We start from the raw sequence: 23,508 nt of genomic DNA, 5'->3' as shown, positions 1-23,508 counted from the left end.
TTAAGATTTCATATTCGTACTATTGCGACAAAAGTGGTTTAATACTGATGGTAATTAATAATAGAAAATATACACATTTTTTGTAAGGAATTTGTATATTTTAGACGTGGTAATCGCCAATGAAAACATTTTTATTTTTGGGAAGACGATGTCTTTGATATCCATACAACAATAGCATGTAGTAGCACCGCACATAAAAGTTGTATGGCTCACTTGGTGGTTTGGCGAATAAAATCCCTACCCTCTACATGGTATAAAACGTTTTCATTTTTATAATACATTTTTACTTTTATTTTTCTGTTTAGCAATAAAATAATAATTATAATAAATTGTTTCTTTTTTCACAATTTAGCAACTTAAATATTATGTTTATAGTTGTGTTTTGTTTAATTTTGTGTTTTCATCGTTTTTGTATATCATTTATTCTCTATTATTTAATTTTTATATTTTGTTTTGTGTAAAGCCCTACACTCTACAAACTCTTCTTTCATCTTGCGTTCGCTAATCAGTTCAGTTCCTGCTCCAATTGTAATGTATAGGCCGTATTACTGTCACGTCTCGTTCCCAGTTAACGACTGTGTATGTTAGTTATGTGATTTAGCATCCAATTTCTCTGCTTCATACTTGATAATAAGTTAAATATGTGACAAGGCTATATCTATGCGCGAATTCTAAAAGTTACATATTTAATAGAAAATTTCAATATTTATTTACTGCGAAAAATTATTATTTATTTGTATTAAATCGGCTTTATTTATCCGTGGATTTTTAAATAATGAATTTGTATATTATACTTTTTAGCGTTGATCACATCGCGTTTACTGTTAAATTAAATGTAAATCAATTGTAATTCTGTCCCAAAGTTCATTTCTTTTTATTTAACTAAAGTGTGGAAATTGTTTGTTTTGGATTTGCATATACTAAAATTTTCGCATTTGGCTGCATCTTTTTTGTAAGCCTTAAACTAATGCCTACGTTTTAAACATATACTTGTATGGGGTTTTGTGTCGGCTGTTTCTTACACAATAACTTATTAGTACTCCTACTAAGTTGCCAATCGCAGCCGTCCCTCGTCCGTAATTATTGCTGCTAAGATCTGGTGTTACCTCCATTTATATACTTTTACATTCACTTCAACTATATTGATTTTACTTATTTATTATATCTTCTTTCCATGCGATTGGAATTCGATTTTTATAAATAGTTTAGTATTCTTTGTTTTTTTCTGCTGTTCTTTTTGCATTTATATAAATGTATGTATAATATATGTAAATGGATGAAGAATTCTCTTATAGGAAATAATCCGGTGTTCTTCGTGTAACGTGAGGTTCACCACGACGAGGTGCTGGGTCAAATTGTAGGCTGTAATAGATGAAGACAAAGTCATTATATTTTATTCCACGTAAAATAGAATTTAATATGAAGTATGTATATGAAAAAAGGAGAAGTCTGATATATTAGATTTTTCATTATTAGTTGAACAATATTAATTTCTTCAACGTATTAGGAAATAACCTACCAATCAATTATACACTTATAGTGGCCTTCTTTGCTGTTTCTAAAGATAGTTAAAGGTTAAACCTAATACCCTATACAGATGGTAAATACTCAAAGATTTCACGGTCCTCGCGAAGCAACTGGAGCTCTTTGCTCTTTTTAAGTTAAAGTTTATTTTCGTACTCAATGAATAAATTTCTATGTCAGACGCCTTAATGGTGTAGAAATCACAAATAGTGTTGATGGAGAATTTCTCAAGATGGAAAAAAATTAAAAAGTAGAGGAAATCACCCTACGGCACCAACTGTTAAGGTTTTTTTCTAAACAAATTCTACCACAGCTGTCACTTATCAGATATTTCGTAGACCATCTATTAAGCAGTCTTAAGATAATAGGATTTTTTTAGTGAAGGTACATGTTTCAGTTGCATAATGAACTAAGGGAACTTTAGATAATATTGTTATCAAGGGATCATAGCGCCGATGGTGTGTTCATAGGTACTTACAATGAAAATTTGAGTGAATCATCTAATTCCATTAGGGCCGCTTGATTGCCACAGCGATAGCAATAATTAGGCGCTGAGAATATTGTAACAACGTTGCGATCATGGCACCAATTATATCCTTCCATAACTAACTGATGAGCACGAGATACAAGTGTCAGTCCATTTGTGTTGTTAAATGTTTCCGAAATATCCTGTTAATTTTTGTAAAAATATAATCATGTACATATAATCACGTATATAAAAGAAAAATACGCTTATATACCTGACCAAATGTGTAACCGGCGCCACGGGGTGAAATGCCCCAGCCACCCCTATCATCGGGGTCGGACCACAGTAAATCGCACATGGGACCTTCATGCGGCACTTCTTGAAGTCTATCCAAAGCACGAATATGGTCCAAGCTATCAATAGATGGACTAAGCCCTCCATGTAAACAAAATATTTGACCATCGACTAATGCCGTTAGTGGTAAGTAATCAAACAAGTCGGTAAAATATTTCCAAACGTTTGCATTGCCATATTTTCGCAAACATTCATCATAGAATCCATAAACTTGAGTAATTTGTCGCGATTCGTGGTTGCCACGTAGAATCGTTATTCTCTCACGATAACGAACTTTTAATGCCACCAACAAAGTGACGGTTTCTACTGAATAGTAACCACGATCAACATAATCACCCATGAACAAATAATTAGTGTCAGGAGATTTGCCACCTATCCGGAATAATTCCATCAAATCATGAAACTGTCCATGGACATCACCACATACTGTGACCGGACATTTTACCTCCTGAACATTAGATTCCTTGGAGAGAATCTCCTTCGCCTGCAAATCAAATTAAAATAAACTTGCATTAATTATTATTATTTTCATTTAATATATATATATATATATTATATATATTAAAATAAATAATATACATAAGAAAAATTTCTTATTTCCAAACGAAATGCCATTTTTACATACTTTTATTTGAATGACATTGGTATTAGATAACTAAACTTGATCCACTAAAATATTTCTTGGCAGATATTAAGGTCAAGCAATTGTAAAATAAATAATTCTTTCAAGCTTAATACCTCAGCATTTTAATTCATAATTATTCTGAGCAAATCAAATTTTAGCCAAGTTCCGCTAGAAACATTGATATGTATTGTACGAGTATTAATAGAGAAAAATCTCCATTACCAGTAAGAACAGAAGTACATTTGTAATATTAATAGTATATTCCTTATCATATGCTGAACTACACTATTGCAAATTTATATGAAGCATTTATTGCAATTTTAACTTCAAAATATTTTTTTTTTTTTATTTCAGACTTTAAAAAGTTGTTTAAATAACGGTCCCTATCATTTGTTTTTGGAAAAACTCATATTATACATACTTCGGACATGTAAAATATTCTTTTTTTTTAACATAGAATTCTTAATATCTAATTACACCAATAGAAGGAGAACGTTAAACAAAGTTACTTTCAAAACAAATTATTAATCTTTCATCATGCACATAAATAATACATGGTAGAAAAATATAAATATACCTACATTGTATCTACATACATATACATACGGAAGTTTGCGTGGAACAGTATTTGTATATGCATAGTGCTTAATCTTTTTGAAGGAAATGCATTTTTCAATGTTAAAAATCAAATTCTTAGTTAAATATAAACGAAGAATGCAATGACTACGAAACAAATTTTTGATGTTTGACTTAATGAATTATAACTAAAAGCATAACATGGCGTTAATTATGTATGTATATGTATGCACCTATAGTTAGAAAAAACATGATCAAAGAGAGAAATTAATATATTTTTAGTTGGTACTCATTTTACCCTTATTAATGGAGTTTCTTAAATCATTATTTGAAAAATTTGATAAATTTTTGTTTAAACTCTTATATTTTAAGAAATTGTGCGTTGCATGCATTCCACATAACCTCAAACATGTTCCACAACAATTATATTATCCCTTAACATATTCAAGCAATTAACTAAGTAGTATCTGTGTACATAAACAGCATATGGCAAAATTTTCTATTTTTAAATTTGCGATGTGGTTTCAGAGAAACACGGTTAGGCCATCTAGGCTATATTACATCGCATTACTTCACTCTAATGGAAAAAATAAATAAATAGTTTCCGTATTGGGAATGTCTAATTCAATCAAAAATTATATTCTAAAAAAATATATGTACATAAATCTTATAATATTTAGTTTTTCCCAAAAATTATAAACAATCTACTAATTTTTTTAACTATTATAACATTGTTTTAATTATTAAATTCGTTTGATTCTATCCCTCATCATCATCTAATATCTTAACTTTCGGTTTACATTCTGCTATCGCTTGTCATCCCTTTCATGCTACAGCTTGCATCGCGCACTTTTATATTCTAATTATTTTCAAGATGGCTGACGCACTAACGAAACAGTTGCGTGAACGAGCAAGCAGTAATTCCAACAAACATAACTATGCACAAATAAATACGACAGACAAGAACAGGTAGCATGATTTGTGGGAATTGATTTAAATGTTTTGTATGTTACCCTGATCGAAACTTAAACGGCGGCACACTAGTATTAATTTTTTTCGTATAAATTTCCTTCAACGTATTTCCTAACAAATCACTTTCTTCCAAACATACCTTATCACACAAGGTTCGCACTTGCGTTTCCGTCAATTGATTGCATTCGTTCAACTGCTCAATCCATTGATCCAGATCTTTTGTTGTTGCTTTATCCTCCATCGCAGTCGAAGAGGAGGAAAAAGTCTCGTCAATCTTCGTGGATTCAATTTTGACGGCTTTTGATTTACACGAACCAAACAAAAAATTAGATTGAATTTATAAAATATTTCTGGCGTGACGTATGTCGTGGCTATTTAAATAAAATCAAATTAAAGCTTTTATTTTTCACTTTTAGAATACAAATTTCAGCTAATATATTGGACACTAACTTCTCACTTGGACTCTAACTCAACCGCACGAATGAAAAATAACCGATGACTGACTGTCTAAACGAAATAAATGCACGACCGACACGCACTATCCAATGTAGCAGCACAATTCAAAAAGACCGAGCTGCTTCTTCGCTCCCTCTTTTCACTCTTTCTCGCTTGCTTTCCACAATCTCGTAAATATGTGGAATCGTTTTCCAACTCTACAACGAATCCACTCGTGTTTTACGACAAATTATGTGATGATTCAATTCACTACTTGAGACCACAACTCCAAAAATGCATTTAGAAGATGTTAGATTCAATCAGTTATATTTATTTGTTTTTCTTTAATACTAAATAAACAGCATTTTTATGATCTCAATTTAATTTCTCACTTTTTTAGAAACACTGTACAGAAATTAGCCCTTTTCCTTCAAAGGCCTTCATTCGCCATAAATCAATTTTTGGACCTTGCTTAAAGTTCGTTATAAATTTTTACAAGATCACACTTTAGTTTGTAAAATGTGAATTGTTAATTTTCAACTTCAAAATTTTATTCCGATTGCAGTAAAATTTTTTCGAGGATGAAGTGCGTTTAGGTATTAAATTGGTGAACTGATGATTGAGAAGATCCCATCGATGCGAGCTCACAATTCGTAAGCATTGCCAGTTTGAGATATTTTATGGCTTTTTTATTAAAGGTATTTTTCTGACTTTATTTAAAAACGATATTTATTTTCGTCACTTAACTAAACAATATATCTGGTAAAATTACTAGATTATTTTGTATAGATACTTGTTTGATTTTGAAAATATAATGATAAACATTTAAAGCTGTGGCAATAAATGTATCTCTCTTTTCTCCTCAATTCTTGGTGGGGTACATTCAATCGGTTCACAGGTGACGTGGGGCAGAGAACGTCTAATTGTGGGATTGATTAGATGAAGCAAAAAAGAGAAATTTACGAACAGGTGAAATACATAAGAATCGTGAAAGATTAACTAATAAATTTCTTCTTAAAAATTAGTAAAAAAAAATAATTATAATATACTCTTAAGAAATTTAGTTGTTTAATTATAATCTATTCTAATAATTGGATTGTTTACACATATTCGTACAAGACTTTTATCATACCTAATGCGTGAAGATACTTCACACCTGGAAACGAATTTTATTCAGGAGGCTTTGTTGGTTTGTTTCATACCCAATTGAAAAACGGAAATTGTCTGTATAACAATGCCAGAGTATTTGCATGAGAACAGAATATATTCACTGATTTTTAAACAATATCATTTGTTCTAAAGGCCAAAAGCTCACATCAGCTGTAACACCTATATATACCAAAAATTAGGTTCAATATAAAGCGTTTCGAATGGAAAGGTACATAAGCAACGCAACAGGCATTTTAAATATACACAATAAATTTAAAATAAATTGTACAAAGTTTGTTAACAAATTATTATTTTTTCCACAGTAGTTAAGGGTCATTACCTGGAAATTTTTTTTAACGAAATCGATCAACAGAAGGCGAGCAAAATGTAAGTATAACAATAGTTTTACTTCAGTTCAGTACAACAGCTTATACAATTTTAATTTCAGAAAGAATGGCTTCTGCCGCTGATCTCAAGGAAAAAGAAAATGGCATCGAAACTAAATACATTAAACATGTGAATATATCTGATGAATTGGAATATAGGCATAAATTAATTAGCGATGCTTCTAATGTAACCAATCAACATTCAGGCAATGGATTTTCACTTACAGAAAATAAATGCAAAACAAAAACTCATCAACTTAATGGAACAACCTCATATACACATACCACTTCAAACAAAGGCACATCCACTGGCACATTCATGAAATTGAAAACATACTTACATGCATTGCGTCCATGGTCATTATCTGGCAGTTTGGTACCAACATTGATGGGTTCTGCGCTGGCTTACCGTTCTCAATGGGCCTCTGATTTTAGTCTTATAACATTTTTTTTAACTGCCTTCACAGTAGTTACAGTGCATTGCGCCGGCAATGTAGTGAATACTTACTTCGATTTCGTTAAGGGTATTGACAAACAGAAAGCCGACGACCGAACTCTCGTTGACCACATTCTCACAAAGGATGAGGTAAGTAAAAGTTTTACGCTTCCCTTGCTTCTTTTTTCTGAAAAAGCAACCGAAGGAAAACTTTCTCCAGGCAAAAAAAAAGTGACAAAGAAGCAAATTTATAACCGCACCTAAAAGTTATTAAAAAAAAAATATCTTTGACTCGGAATCTTATTTATCTTCATTTTAAAATCTATTACGGCTTCTTTAGAGCATTCCAAAATTCGACCTTTTGCATACTGCTGCACTATTCTGTTATCTGCATTCCGGTGTTATTCTCTAATTTTTATCATATCTAATTTTTTTAGGTAGTTTCCTTGGGAGCAATTTTATACATGGCTGGTTGCGGTGGATTCATTTGTTTATCCTTTCTTAGTCCAGCGAAAATGGAGCACCTAGCATTAATTTATTTTGGCGGCTTATCATCTAGCTTTCTTTACACTGGTGGAATCGGTTTCAAATACATCGCTCTTGGAGATGTTGTTATATTAATACTTTTCGGACCACTTTCAGTATTGTTCGCATATATGTCACAAACAGGTCATGTGGATTGGACCGCAATTTATTATGCTCTTCCTTTGGCACTCAATGCGGAAGCAATATTACACAGTAATAACACGCGAGATGTTGAAAATGACCGTAAAGCTGGAATCGTAACATTAGCAATACTTATTGGACGTACAGCATCACACGTCCTATATGCTTTGCTTCTCTTCACACCCTACAGTGTATTTGTTGTATATGGCCTGAAATACTCGCTTTGGTTTTTATTGCCGCTCGTGACCGTACCACAGGCATTTCAGATCGAGAAACGTTTTCGTAACGAACATACCATGAGTGCTGTTCCGCGACAAACAGCTAAATTAAACTTCTTTTTCGGTATACTCTATGTGGTAGCAATATGTTGTGCTAGACAATTACCCGACTTTAGTTATCGCAAACATTAGTGTGTTCAAATTGTTTATAAGTAGTAGCGAAAAATTGTTTAATTTACAAGTTAAATTGAAGTTTATTAAATAAAAATAAATTTAATGACTACATTTAGATGCAGAATATGCAAGACTTCCACAAAATAATTTATATGAAATCATAGAAGAGCTAAAACAAATACTACAATGAAAACTGACTGTACAATACATTTTTGTAATAATTAGAAGCAAATATTATTAACTTTCTATAAAAATGAGAACATGAAAGTACACCTTTCACAAATAGAATCTGAAGTTTTATTTATTATAATAAGCCGAACGAAGTTTTATAAAACGATCAAATTATTAAAGTAGTTTATGATGGAAATAGGGAATTTTTCGTAAGCGTTATAAACAAATATAATGTATATGTACAACATGTGCACGAAACAGAAATAAATGAGTATTGATTTCTAAATTTTTATATCGAGATTTTTTGCAGTTATAATCACAATTCAGCACTTTAACTTGAAGTACCTCATTGACTTCAGAATTTGGAAATTGTGCATGTTTCCAATTGAGCACAATAAAAATCGGCAATAAGCGTCGCGTATCCCATAAAAATTTGTATGTTTAGGCGTAAAAACATATTTTTTACCAAAAACAGTTGACAGTTGTTAATGCCAATTTTAGCAGTTTTTTCATGAAATGTACTATCAATTAATTTTAGGGAATTTAAGAATATACTCACAATTTTCATGCTATGTGATTCTCGAACTCTTCAATTTATATTAGCAATGCTTGTTTTTAATGATTTGGTAATCTCATAATTTTAATTTAAATTTCATGTAATATATTTAATTAATAAAAGTGCTTTAAAGAGGAAGACGAATGAAAAGTTGGTTTTTATTTCATACTAGTATGTAGATCCGACTTCTCGTTGCTGCGGGATGATGTACTTACGTTAAATACTATTATAATAAACTATTTAATACAGTGATAACATTATATCCGAATAAAAGCGAAACTGTTATTGCCGCTTTAAGAATCCAAAGTATTGTACTTATATAATTTATTAAATAATGAGTTTACATTTTTCATTTTACTCAAAATACGAAAAATACTTATTTATGCATTAGTTTTAGTTCAAATAAGTTTTAAATTAAACTTTTATTTCTAAAATATTAAATATTGTGAATTTTAAAGAAAAGGCATGCAACAACCATCATCTCCTTTTCGATGAGTTGAATTCGTCTCAAAACTGATAATGAACATATGTACATATATACGTTTGAGTACGTAGGTTTAGTTAGTTTAAATACATATCATATATTGCAGATATTCATAATACAACATTATTTTGTGTGTTAAAGTAAGTATACACATTAGGGTGATTCAAAAAAAAATTTTTTTGTTTTTTTTTATTGGTACTCGGAAAAATGGGTTCCTAGACACCTCTAAGAAATCCTCTCCAAATATGAGTTTTTAATTGTAACGGGAAGGTCCTCCGCCTAACGGTTTTCTATTTTTTCTTATTATCAGATAGAAAAATTTATATCTCGCTTCCAACTACTTGAAAGAATATCTTGTTAATTAGGTTTTGTAGGAAATTGAATGCTCTAAAATATGGTCTCTTATGATTTTTTCGTAAACCCAACCGTTTAAAAGATATTAACGGTTGAAATTTGACTATTTTTGGAAAAATTCTTTATTTCTTATTAATTTTATAACTCAATGAAAAAAAATTATTATGAATGATGAAACACATAGTTTTGTAGGAAATTTACTGCTCTATAAAAATGGTCTACTATGATTTTTCGATTAAGTTAAGCGTTTACGAGATATTCATCGTCAAACATCAATGCATATTAGGGTGGATCAAAAAAAAAATTTTTTTTTCGTTTGGTTCTGTGAAAAACAGGTTCCTAGACACCTCTAAGAAATCCTCTCCAAAAACCTATTCATAATAATTTTTTTTCATTGAGTTATAAAATTAATAAGAAATAAAAAATTATACCAAAAATAATCAAAGTTCAACTGTTAATATCTTTTAAACGGTTGGGTTTACGAAAAAATCTTAAGAGACCATATTTTAGAGCATTCAATTTCCTACAAAACCTAATTAACAAGATATTTTTTTAAGTAGTTGGAAGCGAGATATTAATTTTTCTATCTGATAATAAGAAAAAATAGAAAACCGTTAGGCGGAGGACCTTCCCGTTACAATTAAAAACTCATATTTGGAGAGGATTTCTTAGAGGTGTCTAGGAACCCATTTTTCTGAGTACCAATAAAAAAAAACAAAAATTTTTTTTTTTGAATCACCCTAATACACATGTATATATGTATATGTAAAGGGTGTTAACATAGTTTTAATTTTAGTCATGGTGTCTAGGGACAATATAAGCTTTAAAGGGTTTCACTGCAGCTGTTGCCCCATCTAACGGCTCATCATCAGGCATTTCTCCCTGTAGTGGCAGAAAGCGAAAGTGTTGGAGAACGGTCGTAATGAACACAAACAGATTCTGCCTACCCAGTATGTCACCCATGCAACGGTGTCGTCCGAATCCAAAAGGATTGTAGGCCTCCGGGATTTTTAATTTACCATCCATTAAATAACGTTCTGGGTCAAATTTACTTGGGTTAGGAAAATCATGCGAATTCATCAGCATACCTCGAAAACAAGCGATTACCATAGTATCCTTCGGAATAGTAAAGCCGCTCAGCCTTGTGTCACGCAGTGCTCGATGAGGAATACCAAAGGTATTACCCATAAACATACGTACAGCCTCCAAAACGATAGATTCACAATATGGTAATTTCGCTCGATCACCCCATTCCGGTAAATGGTCGACGCCAATCATTTCCTTTATCTCTGCAAAAGCCTTTTCTTGTATTTCTGGATTGCGGACCATATGTAAAAAGGCGAACCCCAAACTTTTGTTGGTGGTTTCTGAACCGGCTAAGAACATATCGAGGCACACAGCTAGTAGTTGCTCTTCACTGAAAAATTCGCCTTTTTTGGGATTGTCAAATTCACGCAAATAACTGTCCATCAAATCACGGGGCATGTCATAATTTCCGTATGTTTTGCGGTGATTTTCAACTTCTCTACGTAAAAATGTATAAATTCGTTGATGACTTTCTACGAATGCATTGTAGCCCGAATAATTTGGTGCGATAAACCTAATAAAGGGGAAATGGCTGAACAGCGCTCCTACCATGTCCACGTTTTGAAATAGTTCAAAAAACATGGTCAGTAGATCGGTTATTTCTTCACTTTTGCGGTCGTAGCGTTTACTAGCCATCATGGACCACAGTGTATTTAATACATTTACTTTGAATAAATCATGCATGGAGACTTCGGCTTGTTTACCACCCTGTTCGTTAACGATTTCCCTCAATTCTTCCAACAAAAACGAGGCTTCATGTTGAATAATATTCACCATACCAGCACGCGAAAAACCGAAGTCTTTAAGATGTCGCAATATAAAACGACGTTGATCCACCCATAAGTCCTCGTCTGTCACCAATATGCCCTTCTTCGAATTAAACGTTCTCATTCTATAGAATATACCATCGGGTTTGCCATCTAGATCCTCGTTAGTCATCATCTCGTTTATGGTATCACTATAATATGCGATCACAACTTTGTCCCTGCCGATCTTTAGACCATATAATCCATACGGATTTATATAGTACTTGGCTAATTCGTCAACAACTTTGCAAAACATTCCACATTTTAATCTCAATTCAGAGATCTGCAGGGCGCAACCGACAATTGGATACCATTTTGGTCCAGGTGGAAATTTCGGCGGTTTCTTAACATCCCACAGAAGAAAGAGTAAAACGAGTACGCTAAAAAATATGACGGTATAAAACATTAAACGTTTTCAAGAGCGCGCAAACTCTGATGCTTATTTATTTATTAATTTTTTTCCGCTTTGGCTTTGCACTTCCGGGCAAAGAAATGACAAACAGCTTTCACTTTTTTACAACTGTTCGTTTGTGGATTTCACTTCGCGGCGTCACTACAAACCAACACTCGAACGAAACTGTCGCAATGGCTTTCTGTTGCAGTTGCAATTCGTTTTTACCCCGTATCGCTGGCGCTAACTATTCCGCATCTAACCTAGTCTGTGAGTTTTAAATAACTGAAGTTGTCCCGACTGTTGCGTCATAATTTATAGTGGGTCAGGCGAACAAAATCTACGTAATGCAAGTGTGATCACATGTCCGTACAAGCATATACATATGTATGTATATGTGTATGTATGTAAGTAAGGTGACTTAAAATTTCGCGGGCTTAAAATGTAAATTCAAAAATTTCTTATACTCTCACAACATGTAACAGACGAATATTATACATTTAATACGGCTTAAAATAAATAAATTATAAATACATATATACATATATTTTTTTTAATTCACAAGATATTAGTTTAGGATCATCTCCTTCACCATTTTTATACGAAAAAGTTATGTAGATATACAAAAATGGAGAATCAACGGTCATCAGATTTCCAAAATATTTGCATATCTGTCATTCTCATATTTAGTACGACCAATGCCATATAAAATAAGATCCGTTTTATATAAAAATGTATTTTCGAACCAAAAGAAATTAAATTTACTTTCGCTTTTAAAAAATATTGATTCACCCCATTCACTCGCCTTAGTACAATCCCAATTGTTGCTTGCACACAACACAACATTTAAGAACCTTCCCAAGTGCAGCAGCATGCAGCTTATATTCATGAGCGTCTCTAATTATAACGGTTTTACCTACCACAGCTATTCGAAATGAATAAATCAAAAACTCTACAAAAAGGTAGCAATAAATATATAATCTAATAAGGAAATGTACATAGATATATATGTATATTTCTATGCGAATAGTACTTTAGAGGTTCAGCGCAAATCACGTTTATGTAATCCACAATTCGTAGTTGTTTTCCAATATCAATCCGCGTTGTGCGTATACATACATATGTACATACACCGGAATGGACGTATTTAAATATATATCTTCACTTATACACAATCCGTGAATACGTAAGTATGCGTTTGTTTTTATATTTTGTTAATTTTTGTATGAAACTGGTTCCGCTCTTTCAGGACTAGCGTAATTTTGACTAAAACAGGATAGTTGTCCGTCGCCCGCATATTTATCGCCATCTGGCTTGCATGAACAACTGGTATTAAAGGAAAACAGTGTGCGCACCTAACGATTTTGAACGAATTTTCACCAAATCTCTTTTTTCTTTTAGTTTGAAATCTTCCAAGATACAGGACAGGCTTATTTGTGAGAAATTGTGTTATCATTTTTAAATCGCACGCGTTTAAAGCAGGTGGTCAAATATTGTTAAAGCTTTGAAAACGATAATTATTGCATTGAACTGCGCCTAGTCTACACATATTTCCAAAATGTTGAAGTAAGTGGCTTTTGTGCTTAAGAAGCAACGTGTGGCCGAGAAAGCGTGCCCTTGGGATGTGGATAACCTTTGCGATAAATATTTGTTGTTATTTGGTGTTTTAATATGTTTAAAATATATACGAGGTTGCACTGTGAATTCATCAAATACATTTATTTGTATGTATGTACATATCGTGTTGAAAAGGTGTAAAAAATAAAAAATAAAAAAATATTTTTACTTCAAAACATATTAGGAAGGGCTAAGTTCGAGTGTAACAGTAACATTTAACCTTTGTAATTTTATGCTCTCGCAATTTTCAAGGCTCAAAGTCTGACAAATATTTTTGGGTGTAAACAAAATTTTAATATTGATTACTCGACGTGACCGTGATTACAAACATTTTGTCATCTTGTTTACTTTGACTGTATGTCTTAGATTCACTTAATTTCATTACTGTAAACTCTCGTGCCTGAGATATTTATTACAGCTCTTGGTATTCGACTAATCATCTAACCGGATCAACCGGTTAGGGAATAATAATATTTGGTTTGCAGAATTCAGATAGCCGTAAGTCGTCGACTATTAAATAAACCGCTCGTTTTGGATTATCCTGTTAAAGGTCTTGTCGACTATTCGAATAGTAAGTGAAAAACTTTTACAAATTTTTCTACGTATTTGTATAAGTTTATAGAAACTTTACAGTGTATGCATGATTCAATTATAAAAGGTTGTGTCGATAAAGCTGCTTGGATTTCAAATAATTTCCATTCATTCAGATACTTACAGCCGCACTGTTACGACTATTCGAATAGTATTAATCGGTTGATATTCATACGAGAATTACAAACCGGATATTCAAATAAGCGGGTTTCAGATATATGTGAAAAAATTTCACCCAAATTGTATGAGGGTGAAAGCTAACCGTTCCCACGGCAGTCTAAGTAACCGGAACGGACCGGATTTTTATCCGTCCAAGAGCTGTCAACCCGGCACTATGCTTCGAAATTACTTCCGGTTTTCGACTCTTTCTATAACAAATATGAAATTTTAATACTACATATATAAATGTAAAATTGAACTCACAATTACATAATTTACAATATTTTGCTATTTTTTAGACTTATTTTACTTATGGCCATGGGCTTAGGTGCTATGTATATGGTACACTTGCTTGCTCAGGACTACAACAAAATTCGGCAACCGGTCGCTGCTGCCGCTAGAGCAATTGTAAGTTCTAGCAATCTGAGAACTCGAGCGAAGCGAGATATTTATGAAAATGTGACAAACACAACTACTCTCAATATTGACTGGAAAATAATTTTGTCACGAGACCCATTTGAATGCCTGCAATCGCTGATATGCCAACTAATGTCAGGAGCAGACACTCATTCTCTTGAGGCCAAGTTGTTAATGGAATTTCTCGAAAAAACGGTAGTGTCGGCACCAGTGGAAGTTCAATTCGCCTTTAGTAGAGGATTAGCCTTGCATGGCTCAACCGAAACTTGTTACAATGTATATCCATTCTGCATATATTCTGCAAAAACTATGTTAAGAGTTCTAAGATGGTTTGCGGAGTCGCCGACTGAAGACAACCCTTAATTTAAGTTACAAAGAAAGAAAAATCAATACCAAAAGTATATTTTTAAACGATTTCACTAATATTTTCTTGTTGATGTAAATACATACAGACAATAATATACTATGAAAATCAAATTGAAAAGCTACTTATATACATTCCGTTTAACTTTTAGTCCGTTCCGTTTATATTTTAGTATGTATTAGAGCCCTCCACTTATAGTGTTTTAAATGTCTTGAAACAATTCTCATGCCATATCTCGATTTTTCTTAGTTTATTCCAGTTTTTTTCGATATTGATGTATGTATGTATGTATATGCATATCAAAATAATTTTTGTTGTTTTTTATTTTTTTATTACATTTCAATTGTGCTTAAATTGAAGATAGCTTACGTTCTATATGTCTTCATATTTATCGGAAAAATTTTAAAGCTCAGCCATACAGCCTCTTTTCTTGCGGGATTACAATTAGTTTTAAGGCACTGTTAATATATTAGTAACAAAATATTATGTTATATGCATGTATGTATGTATGTAGGTAAAATATGTCTTGACCAAATCTAAACCACAACGCTTGTTGAGATATTTTTGTAGGATTAATGTAGAATAGTTGCTTTTGTGCTTAATGCTTATATACATATGTATATGTATATGTATGTACATACATACATATATACTCGTATACGTGTGCATTTGGATTGGAGGTCTGCTGCGTATGTGCCATACTTGGTACTGCATACATTTTCGTTACAAGTATCGTTAGAACTTAGCTCCTTGACACAGTTCGACAACAAAAGGAAGATCTTGGACCACAACGCAATAAAAATTACAAGTCATTTGACTGGGAGTGCTTCCCAGAGGGAAGGACACTGAACACCCAATCGATTGTCCCTACCTCTACTTTCACACCATAAGCGACACAATTCGGATATGGGAGCCGGATCTCCATAATTTATAAAGAGCTGCGACCACATCTTCTCCCCGCGAATTATGATCTGGAAGTCGAACCACCACATGCACACCACATTGCAGACATGATAATAACATAATGAATGAAATTAAATAAACGGCATGTGTAATATTGAGAATTAAAATCATGACATACAAGTTTGCTACGGAATAGATCGTTTAGTTCAAAATTTAATCTACAAGATAACCGTTATATGAGGAATGGGCGTGGTTATCGCCTTTTACGTATTTTAACACTGCCTCAGAAGGTATCGAAAGAATGTGGCCTATGCAAATATTGGTAAAATAGCATAAATGGTTTATGATAAACCTGTTAGGGAGCGGTGCTACATACACTATTCTCTGCAACTGCAATACCAAACTTCTTATGGTGCCAATGAAGATGTGTTCTGCGTTTCAACAAGATATCTTAGTTTTTACCGAATTTACAGCTTGCTCATTCCTCCACCCCTCTTTTCATCCTGATCCCTGGTTTGTATAACACCATATCTAAGTATCCCGATTGTTTTTAAGTGATACAAACAACCATTAGGCGAACAAAGCAACATCTTGCACGGATATAAAAATAAAATTAACTTCGGCAAAAAGGTGATACAGTGTGTCTTCGAGCTATTTCAAATATTTATTGACATTTTGAAGCCAGAGAACATAAAAGAATGAGAAGGTGCAATCCATCTTATGTTTTCTGGTGAAGCACTCTGCACGACATTTCGCACCATCTATTGCTAAGTAGTATAAGTAGTTCAGGTCTCAACCACGAATCTATTCTCACTATCCGAGGCACACACCACTAATATAGCATTCTGACTGGATGCTTTGGCTTAATACTTTATTTAAAATTTTATGTATTATTCAATTATGAAATTCAATATGCACCGGAAATTAAATAGACAAGCGATTTCTCATTACCATAGCAACAGCAAACTTGTCGATTCGTGAGTAGTATACAGCCAAACTCTCCTCAAAGCACACATGTGCATTTTGAAGTCTGGCAACCCTCTCATTCGTTCGTTTTTATGCCGACTTCCAATAATGTACAAAGAGAAAAGATGAGAGCAGCGTCGCTGTCAATTCGCAGCTTGTAGTTCTCTGGTTCGCAGTCCGGTAAAGTCAGGAAAAGGCGACAAACGTCAGTGACGGAATATTTGTACGTGTAATTGCGCGCTTTAGATTTATCGCTTTCTTTGCTGCAAATTGCAATCTATTTCTGATCGTGAAATTCTAAATACTACTTAAAATTCAATTATCTAGCAACAGCCCAAAACTAAGGTAAAAGTGCTGGGTGAAGAGCAATTAGAAGCAAAGTTGGTGTTTGCAGCGCGTAAGTGGTGTGAGAAAAGGCGCCGAAAAGTGTCGTCTAAGCAGACAATTTCTATTGCAAATATATACCAAAATACATATATATAAAGATTTAAAACACGTGTCTACATATTTGCGAAATTACAGTTTTTGCAAAGAGTGTGTTTGTGTGTGCCCAAAAATAAGTTATATCAAAATAAAAAAAGTGAAAAAGAGACATCGTTGTAGCAGTTCGCACAAAAATTTTAAACATTTCGTTCCACAAAAATGTCTGTACCCGTTGCAATCAAGACAGAGGAAGTCATTTTGGAGAGCACCGAATACAACAGCGCAGAGGAATTGGACGAGGAACTACAGTAAGTTCGCAGGAAATTAATTCGTAAACACTTGTTTTTGAGAATTGCAATTGGCTTTTTGAGACTTGTACCTTTGCCACATTAGTTATTGATTTTTCTTATATGTGTACGTTCGTCTGCATGTTCATTGAAGCGACCATAAAAACCATATGTACATACAGGTTCTATATATGTATGTATATATAATAAGTACGCACAAACATGTATCTAAATGTGCCTTCTGTACCGTCAGTCGCCTTATTAGCGAAAGCAAAGCGGTGAAAAACATCTGTGCCGTTGGTGTGACAAAGAGCGGAGAGTATTTCTCACACATTTGCATTTGAGGTCGCGTCCGCCACTGCACACACAGATGAGTATTGGAATAAGTTAGTTTGGCTCGTCTGTTGCTGTCATTTGATTCATTGGGGGTAGAAAATAGAAACTCAATGTTTACATACATGTATGTCTTATACATATATACATAAATAGGTATGCATAATCGTACAGATGCAAATGAAAATTGTTAATGAGTTGAAAAGGGCGGAGAGAAAAATGAAATTGACGCGTTACGAAAATCCCACAAAGCAGACGTAATACAAAAATAACAGATAATGAGTTGTGTTCTCGTTTACGGCATATTTCTCTCAGCTAGGTTATTCGGCAATGCTTCCAATCACCGCGCCAGCATTCTTGTCTTCCAGTGAGAGCCGGAGGCAAATTGGCACGTACGCTCACTGGAAATGAAGTGACGCGTTACTTCTGGCGTCCATATTGAAAACGGCTGATTTTTTGTTTACAGTGGCGGTCGAGTCGGCAAGCTACATGTGATTTGCGTGAAACGTGTTGTTGGCGCAAAAGTACAGCAGCTGATGTAGAATGGTGTGTTATGACGAGTTCGCAGCTGCTTTGTGATAAAAGGCTGATAGGATAATTAGGTTTTTTGCGCTTGCATGTGTATGTACAATTGTATAGAAAAGTTGAATCAGTGCAAAAGTTTTTATTTACATAATGCTGTTATTCAATGGGTTTAAAGGTTCAAATATATATGTAGGTATGTTTTTGTATGCTCCTACGCAAATTCCAAGTCAGCTTTTGCACCATTTGATTTAAATATTCTTTCCTAAACAACAGTAGATCGCCTAAAAGACAAACCCGCTTGAATTACAAATTTATCTACAATGGGTAGTTCCATATCTCTAAACTGACGTTATAAACGCTCTTTATGGCAAGCAGAGATGTAATTTTACATACAGTGGGTCAAAGTGATTTATTAAACTAGAGAAATTTTTCCTTTTAAATGCCAAACTCATATCATAAATCAAAAAGCTAAGTAAAATGCCCAATTTCTCATATTTTACGCTTGGGTCTAAATGTGATGGTTGCAGTTCAGTTTTGGCGTTCTTTAGATACTAACTCTTCCAGGATTTGCTCCTTATTAGTAAAATAGTGTAATAAAAATTTCACATTGAGAATGACTCGATATTATTATGTTATCTTCCACTTCCACTTAACATTTTCTCGTTTAAAGTATTCACTGGATTTTTCTATACAACGGCTTGGTCGGTGAAATAAATTATTTAATGTGTGAATTTTTAAGAGTGAAAGTAATTCTCGTGAATTTCTAGTAGTTCTCAAAATTTACTAGAAAATCAAGACTGTAGGCTCACCCCTCTAGTATGCTTTTTATTAAGCCAAATATTAAAACAAAATAGTAATAATAAATTCACAAGTAATTTTGTCCCGATCCACCACACATTTGAATACAAAAACCCCTAAATAATTAAGAGCACTTACTATATTAATCGCGAGTAGGATTTCATAAGACTATTTTAATTTAAAGAGGTTAGTGATGCCATCATTACAAAACAAAAAGGCAAAAAAATTTAATTATAGGCATAACATTACATTTTCATAATTTTATATTTACCACTACTGTAAGATAAGGCGTTAGCAACGTATTCGTTAATATATCAGCTGTACAAATTGATTTCGATTCAAAAGCGTTTCAACACGATGGTCTCGTACAGCTGTGCACAAATTTCCGTTTTGCTTGTCTCTGTGTTCGCTACCAAAGGCGGATTTGCCAATTGGAATTGTTCTTCGCTGTTTGAAACGCGGAGGTTGGCGCTTTGCATGCTAGAGCGCTCAACTTCATTCGTAAATATATGAAAACACTGGAGCTCCGACGGAATTCCGATTTGAAGAGAGCGGTGGCAAAGAGGAATCATTGTCTATATTCTGTGTAGTAGGCCTAAACCACTACAGAGAAAATCCAACGATGTCGGCAAGTTTCGTTGGCATTTCGGTGCATAAAGGGGCTAGAAGCGAATGAAATCGACATTGCCGGAGCTAACGATTGGGGCCGCATTCCACAACCGGCACCTACGACTGCAGCATCGCTTCGGAATTCATTTCTACACATGAATATCTATATATTTACTGTACACTATATATGTATATGTATGTATATGCATGCATATGTGAGCTTCCACTGGCATGTAGTCTTTCCGCTCTCTTTTTTATTCGGCTACGATGAAGGTGTTTGTTTACATACATATCTAGGAAGGTAGCTGACACGAAGTTGAATCTATGTAAATAGTACGTATGTATGTATGTTATGCGGAGAGTTGAACTGCAAGTGCGATACATGTATGAGCATAGCCAATTTATGCGAATCGGATGACGACTGAGGTGTTGTGTACGTTTTTTGTTATTAAACTGATGTTTTTTTTACAAATCTTAATAGAGATGTATTTATGGTAATTCCATATTATTGGGTATTTTAAAGTTAAGAAAATTCGTTAATAAAAAACATAATCAGTTATGTATATAATACTAAGCCAATGAAATTTCATCCATTCTTATTCCCCGGCACAGCTTCGCTCACCTTTAGTAGTTTCTTTGTGTTTTTTTTTTAGTCCCACCATCCCCTGCTGTATATGTATTTCAAGCAGCTGTTTCTGTTTGTTTACGTTGCAGCCACTTTTTATATGGCGCTGGGATGGTGCGTGAGTGAATGACGAATACGGAAAGTTTGAATACACTATAATCGATAATATGTATGTGTACAATTATGTGTATTAAATCTCAATATTTACGCCAAGTTGATGACTTAAATATTAAATATTTAAATATTAAAAAAAAAATCACCTACACTCATACATATGTACATACATATGCCTGACTTTGTGACATTTTTATACTTTGTAACATGTTGCTACAGATTATAATACAATAGTTTTGTTCACTTGACGGTGGTTTATTACCTAAAAAGAGATAGATATACATATGTACATATGTAGTAAGAATTGAAATATCTTGATGAAATTTGATATGTGTGGTCAAAAAAGTTTGAGAAAGGTAGGTTTAACGTACATATGTACATATCTGCTATGATATGGATGAAACCGGATGATATTACCGCTCACTTTTCATATAACGGTACTATTAAAAGCGCGATAAATCGATAACTAAATTCGGCCCTTGCGATGGTATGAGAGGGCTTTAAAGGACCTACATGCGAAATTGCATGATGAGCGTTGTGGCACCGCCCACTTTTAGGTGAAATCACATATCTCGAAACCCGCCAGACCGATTTCAATCAAATTTGGTACGTGATATTCTTCTCTTATTTCTATAGTATAATAGAATTTTAAATTCCATCTGATTATTTTTTTCCCATCAAGAAGCACTTAATATAACGGGATGAAGCTTTGCACGAATTGTGCCACTGGCTTTATTCATTGCAAGTTGCAAGGGCATGGAATTTTCGGTTATACCCGAACTTAGCTCTTTCTTACTTGTTTTGCATAGTTTTGTATACACGTTTATAACTGTTTAAAATATTTGTATGTTCTTTTGTTTTGTTTTTTTTTTTAGTATGAGGTTATGTCAATATGTACATAGGTAAACCTCGCCAACTTGCCAATTCTGGTTAATAGGTCAGTGCTTGCGTCATCATCATCCGCAATATCTACAACTACCGGTGTTCATCGAGTGACTGGTGCTCGATACGCAATACAATATGATAATATACACAATTTTTTAATATTACAGTAAAAAGGAAAAAATTCGAATATCAGAAACATGCTCAAATATATATTAAAAACCATGGTTAACAAATATCACATTGTCGGTTTTAAAATATATGTATGTACATATTTATCTGAAAATATTGAATGGTTAAATAATATATTTACAAATATATAGAAAAAAAACACGCCTTATTTCCCCTGTACATCGGCATTCAATTTATAAACAAGTTGTTGTGGCATGTTCTATATAATTGTTTCGCATTATTCAAATTTTTTGGCCACAACTTCTGGTTTTCTACTGGATTTGCGTGTAGTGTCAATCGTAAACGTTTTCTCAACTTTAAATTCCATGCTGTTTTCATATATAAAACAATACATATGTATGTACATATGTACGTTCAGAAGACATACATTTACATTGGTTGTCTTCAAAAGTGTGCACGCTCTAAAATATGTGGAAATATACTTACATTTGACTATCTTAGCATTTGCTGCTATTAAATACATTTGCACTAGCATTCATATGCACATAACCACGTATGTAGCTGGCCGTATTACTAGTCTACACTAAGGTGAATGAAACTGCATTCCAATGTCAGCAACACGAAATGAAATTGTGACGGCAGCCGAGTCGTCAACGAGTACGAAATTTATGAATGAGCGCGAGAATCTAAACAAGCAAACCATACGTACATACCTAGTCGCCTATTTATAAATATTTAAGGGTCTACCAATAGGAATTATGAAAGGACAGTCGGGTCTAAATAACCGGCCAAGTACTGTCAACTCGGCACCATGCCTTGAAATTACTTCAGGAATGTTTACTGCTGCTACAACAAAAATAAATGGATTCGATAAAAAATGTTAATTTTACACTTACCGCGAAGTTCAAATTTTGTGGGATTACTTATAGACATGATGAACGAATTGGCAAAACACCAATATTTACATACGCTATTATATATCTTTCGGTTTTTTTGCAATCAAATAATTCGAACAGCCCTATGTTAGCTGGTTATAACATTCGTCCTAGTTTGTTATTATTATTTCTAATTACGGCTTAGTTTTGACAGACAGAAAAGGGACAAAATATTTTGAGACAACTAATTCAACTAATAAGTTCACTGTAAATAAGTATTTTTCTAATTTATCTTTGCGATTCAGTGGAAAGCATTCTCTTTCTCGGTTACCCCCAGATGTTAAGTAATTTAAACAACAAAGTCATTAGTAGTTGGGTCTTTGCACCTGAAACAGGTCCAGATCTTTATCTGACCATGGAACCTCCCCCAACTGTAATCTTCTTTTTACGAAACATTAATATTCTATTTATGTCCGTCCTTAGATTATATTGGATACAATAATAATTAACCAATATTTGCACTCTTTCAGATTACAATTAGAAGATTCCGGAGGTGAATACATTCAGTACCAGGCGGAGCCGCAACTGCCACAGCGTCAGCGTCACTCTAGTTCCGGGATGAATTCGAGTAATGCAACGACAAAAAGTGGTAGTGGTGGCATCACAGCTAGCAGCAACGTTACCAATAACGGCGGCAATAAAAATCTTCTGGAGAGTGAGAAACGTATGCGGCGCGAAATCGCCAACAGCAACGAAAGACGACGAATGCAGAGTATCAATGCCGGTTTTCAGAATTTACGTTCGCTCCTACCGCGCCACGAAGGCGACAAGTTGAGTAAGGTAAGTTACGCCACTCTACAACACACCATACTACACTATACGGTACTATAGTACATTCGTACTATGCTATACTATGACAATTGTACTGAAGTATACATATAAGTATGTACATACATATGTGGACTTTTCGCATGTATCGTGTATGGATAAATGTACATGACTGGGTCTATTTTTATGGATTCGCAGTTTATTGAATTTGTCTTAAAGACTTACAATTGT

At 33.6% G+C, this 23,508-nt stretch overlaps 5 protein-coding genes across 12 annotated transcripts; 3 read left to right on the top strand and 2 right to left on the bottom strand.

The window, feature by feature from the left end:
• Nucleotides 1-261: 261 nt before the first annotated feature.
• Nucleotides 262-5,606, bottom strand: LOC105229280 (serine/threonine-protein phosphatase PP2A). 3 transcript variants are annotated; one of them, XM_011209456.4, is made up of 5 exons: nucleotides 4,968-5,606; nucleotides 4,657-4,888; nucleotides 2,265-2,828; nucleotides 2,003-2,193; nucleotides 262-1,362 (listed from the first exon to the last, which is right to left on the bottom strand). In XM_011209456.4, exons 2-5 carry the CDS (start codon nucleotides 4,756-4,758, stop codon nucleotides 1,290-1,292), a joined length of 930 nt encoding a protein of 309 aa, XP_011207758.1. In that variant the 5' UTR covers nucleotides 4,759-4,888; nucleotides 4,968-5,606; the 3' UTR covers nucleotides 262-1,289. The 3 variants fall into 3 exon arrangements, with proteins under 3 accessions (XP_011207758.1, XP_049317836.1, XP_049317835.1); XM_049461879.1 differs by having other exon boundaries at nucleotides 4,657-4,913; nucleotides 4,968-5,588; XM_049461878.1 differs by having other exon boundaries at nucleotides 4,657-5,588.
• Nucleotides 5,607-5,850: 244 nt separating this feature from the next.
• On the top strand, nucleotides 5,851-8,437 carry LOC105229277 (ubiA prenyltransferase domain-containing protein 1 homolog). 6 transcript variants are annotated; one of them, XM_011209449.4, is made up of 5 exons: nucleotides 5,851-5,921; nucleotides 6,072-6,330; nucleotides 6,425-6,488; nucleotides 6,550-7,073; nucleotides 7,361-8,437. In XM_011209449.4, exons 4-5 carry the CDS (start codon nucleotides 6,555-6,557, stop codon nucleotides 7,997-7,999), a joined length of 1,158 nt encoding a protein of 385 aa, XP_011207751.1. In that variant the 5' UTR covers nucleotides 5,851-5,921; nucleotides 6,072-6,330; nucleotides 6,425-6,488; nucleotides 6,550-6,554; the 3' UTR covers nucleotides 8,000-8,437. The 6 variants fall into 6 exon arrangements, with proteins under 6 accessions (XP_011207751.1, XP_011207750.1, XP_011207754.1 ...); XM_019991387.3 differs by lacking the exon at nucleotides 5,851-5,921 and having other exon boundaries at nucleotides 5,928-6,141; nucleotides 6,255-6,330; nucleotides 6,428-6,488; XM_011209451.4 differs by lacking the exon at nucleotides 5,851-5,921 and having other exon boundaries at nucleotides 5,928-6,141; nucleotides 6,255-6,330.
• Nucleotides 8,438-10,338: 1,901 nt separating this feature from the next.
• On the bottom strand, nucleotides 10,339-12,119 carry LOC105229279 (probable cytochrome P450 303a1). Its single transcript, XM_011209453.4, has one exon. The coding sequence runs from the start codon at nucleotides 11,842-11,844 to the stop codon at nucleotides 10,339-10,341; it is 1,506 nt and encodes a 501-aa protein (XP_011207755.2). The 5' UTR covers nucleotides 11,845-12,119.
• Nucleotides 12,120-12,989: 870 nt separating this feature from the next.
• Nucleotides 12,990-15,529, top strand: LOC105229276 (uncharacterized). Its single transcript, XM_049461880.1, has 2 exons — nucleotides 12,990-13,395; nucleotides 14,496-15,529. Exons 1-2 carry the CDS (start codon nucleotides 13,388-13,390, stop codon nucleotides 14,974-14,976), a joined length of 489 nt encoding a protein of 162 aa, XP_049317837.1. The 5' UTR covers nucleotides 12,990-13,387; the 3' UTR covers nucleotides 14,977-15,529.
• A 1,476-nt stretch (nucleotides 15,530-17,005) lies between these two features.
• LOC105229275 (oligodendrocyte transcription factor 2) lies at nucleotides 17,006-23,289 on the top strand (the record flags this gene model as incomplete). Its single annotated transcript, XM_049461872.1, is given in 2 exon segments — nucleotides 17,006-17,577; nucleotides 22,980-23,289. Coding segments are annotated over 2 exon segments (399 nt in total), but the record flags the coding sequence as incomplete, so codon positions are not given.
• Nucleotides 23,290-23,508: the final 219 nt, after the last annotated feature.

The sequence above is a fragment of the Bactrocera dorsalis genome, unplaced genomic scaffold (genome assembly GCF_023373825.1).
Source record: "Bactrocera dorsalis isolate Fly_Bdor unplaced genomic scaffold, ASM2337382v1 BdCtg152, whole genome shotgun sequence".
NCBI lineage: Eukaryota > Metazoa > Arthropoda > Insecta > Diptera > Tephritidae > Bactrocera > Bactrocera dorsalis.
Note: the sequence above shows the minus strand (reverse complement) of the source record. Positions and strands in the feature narration are given on the sequence as shown.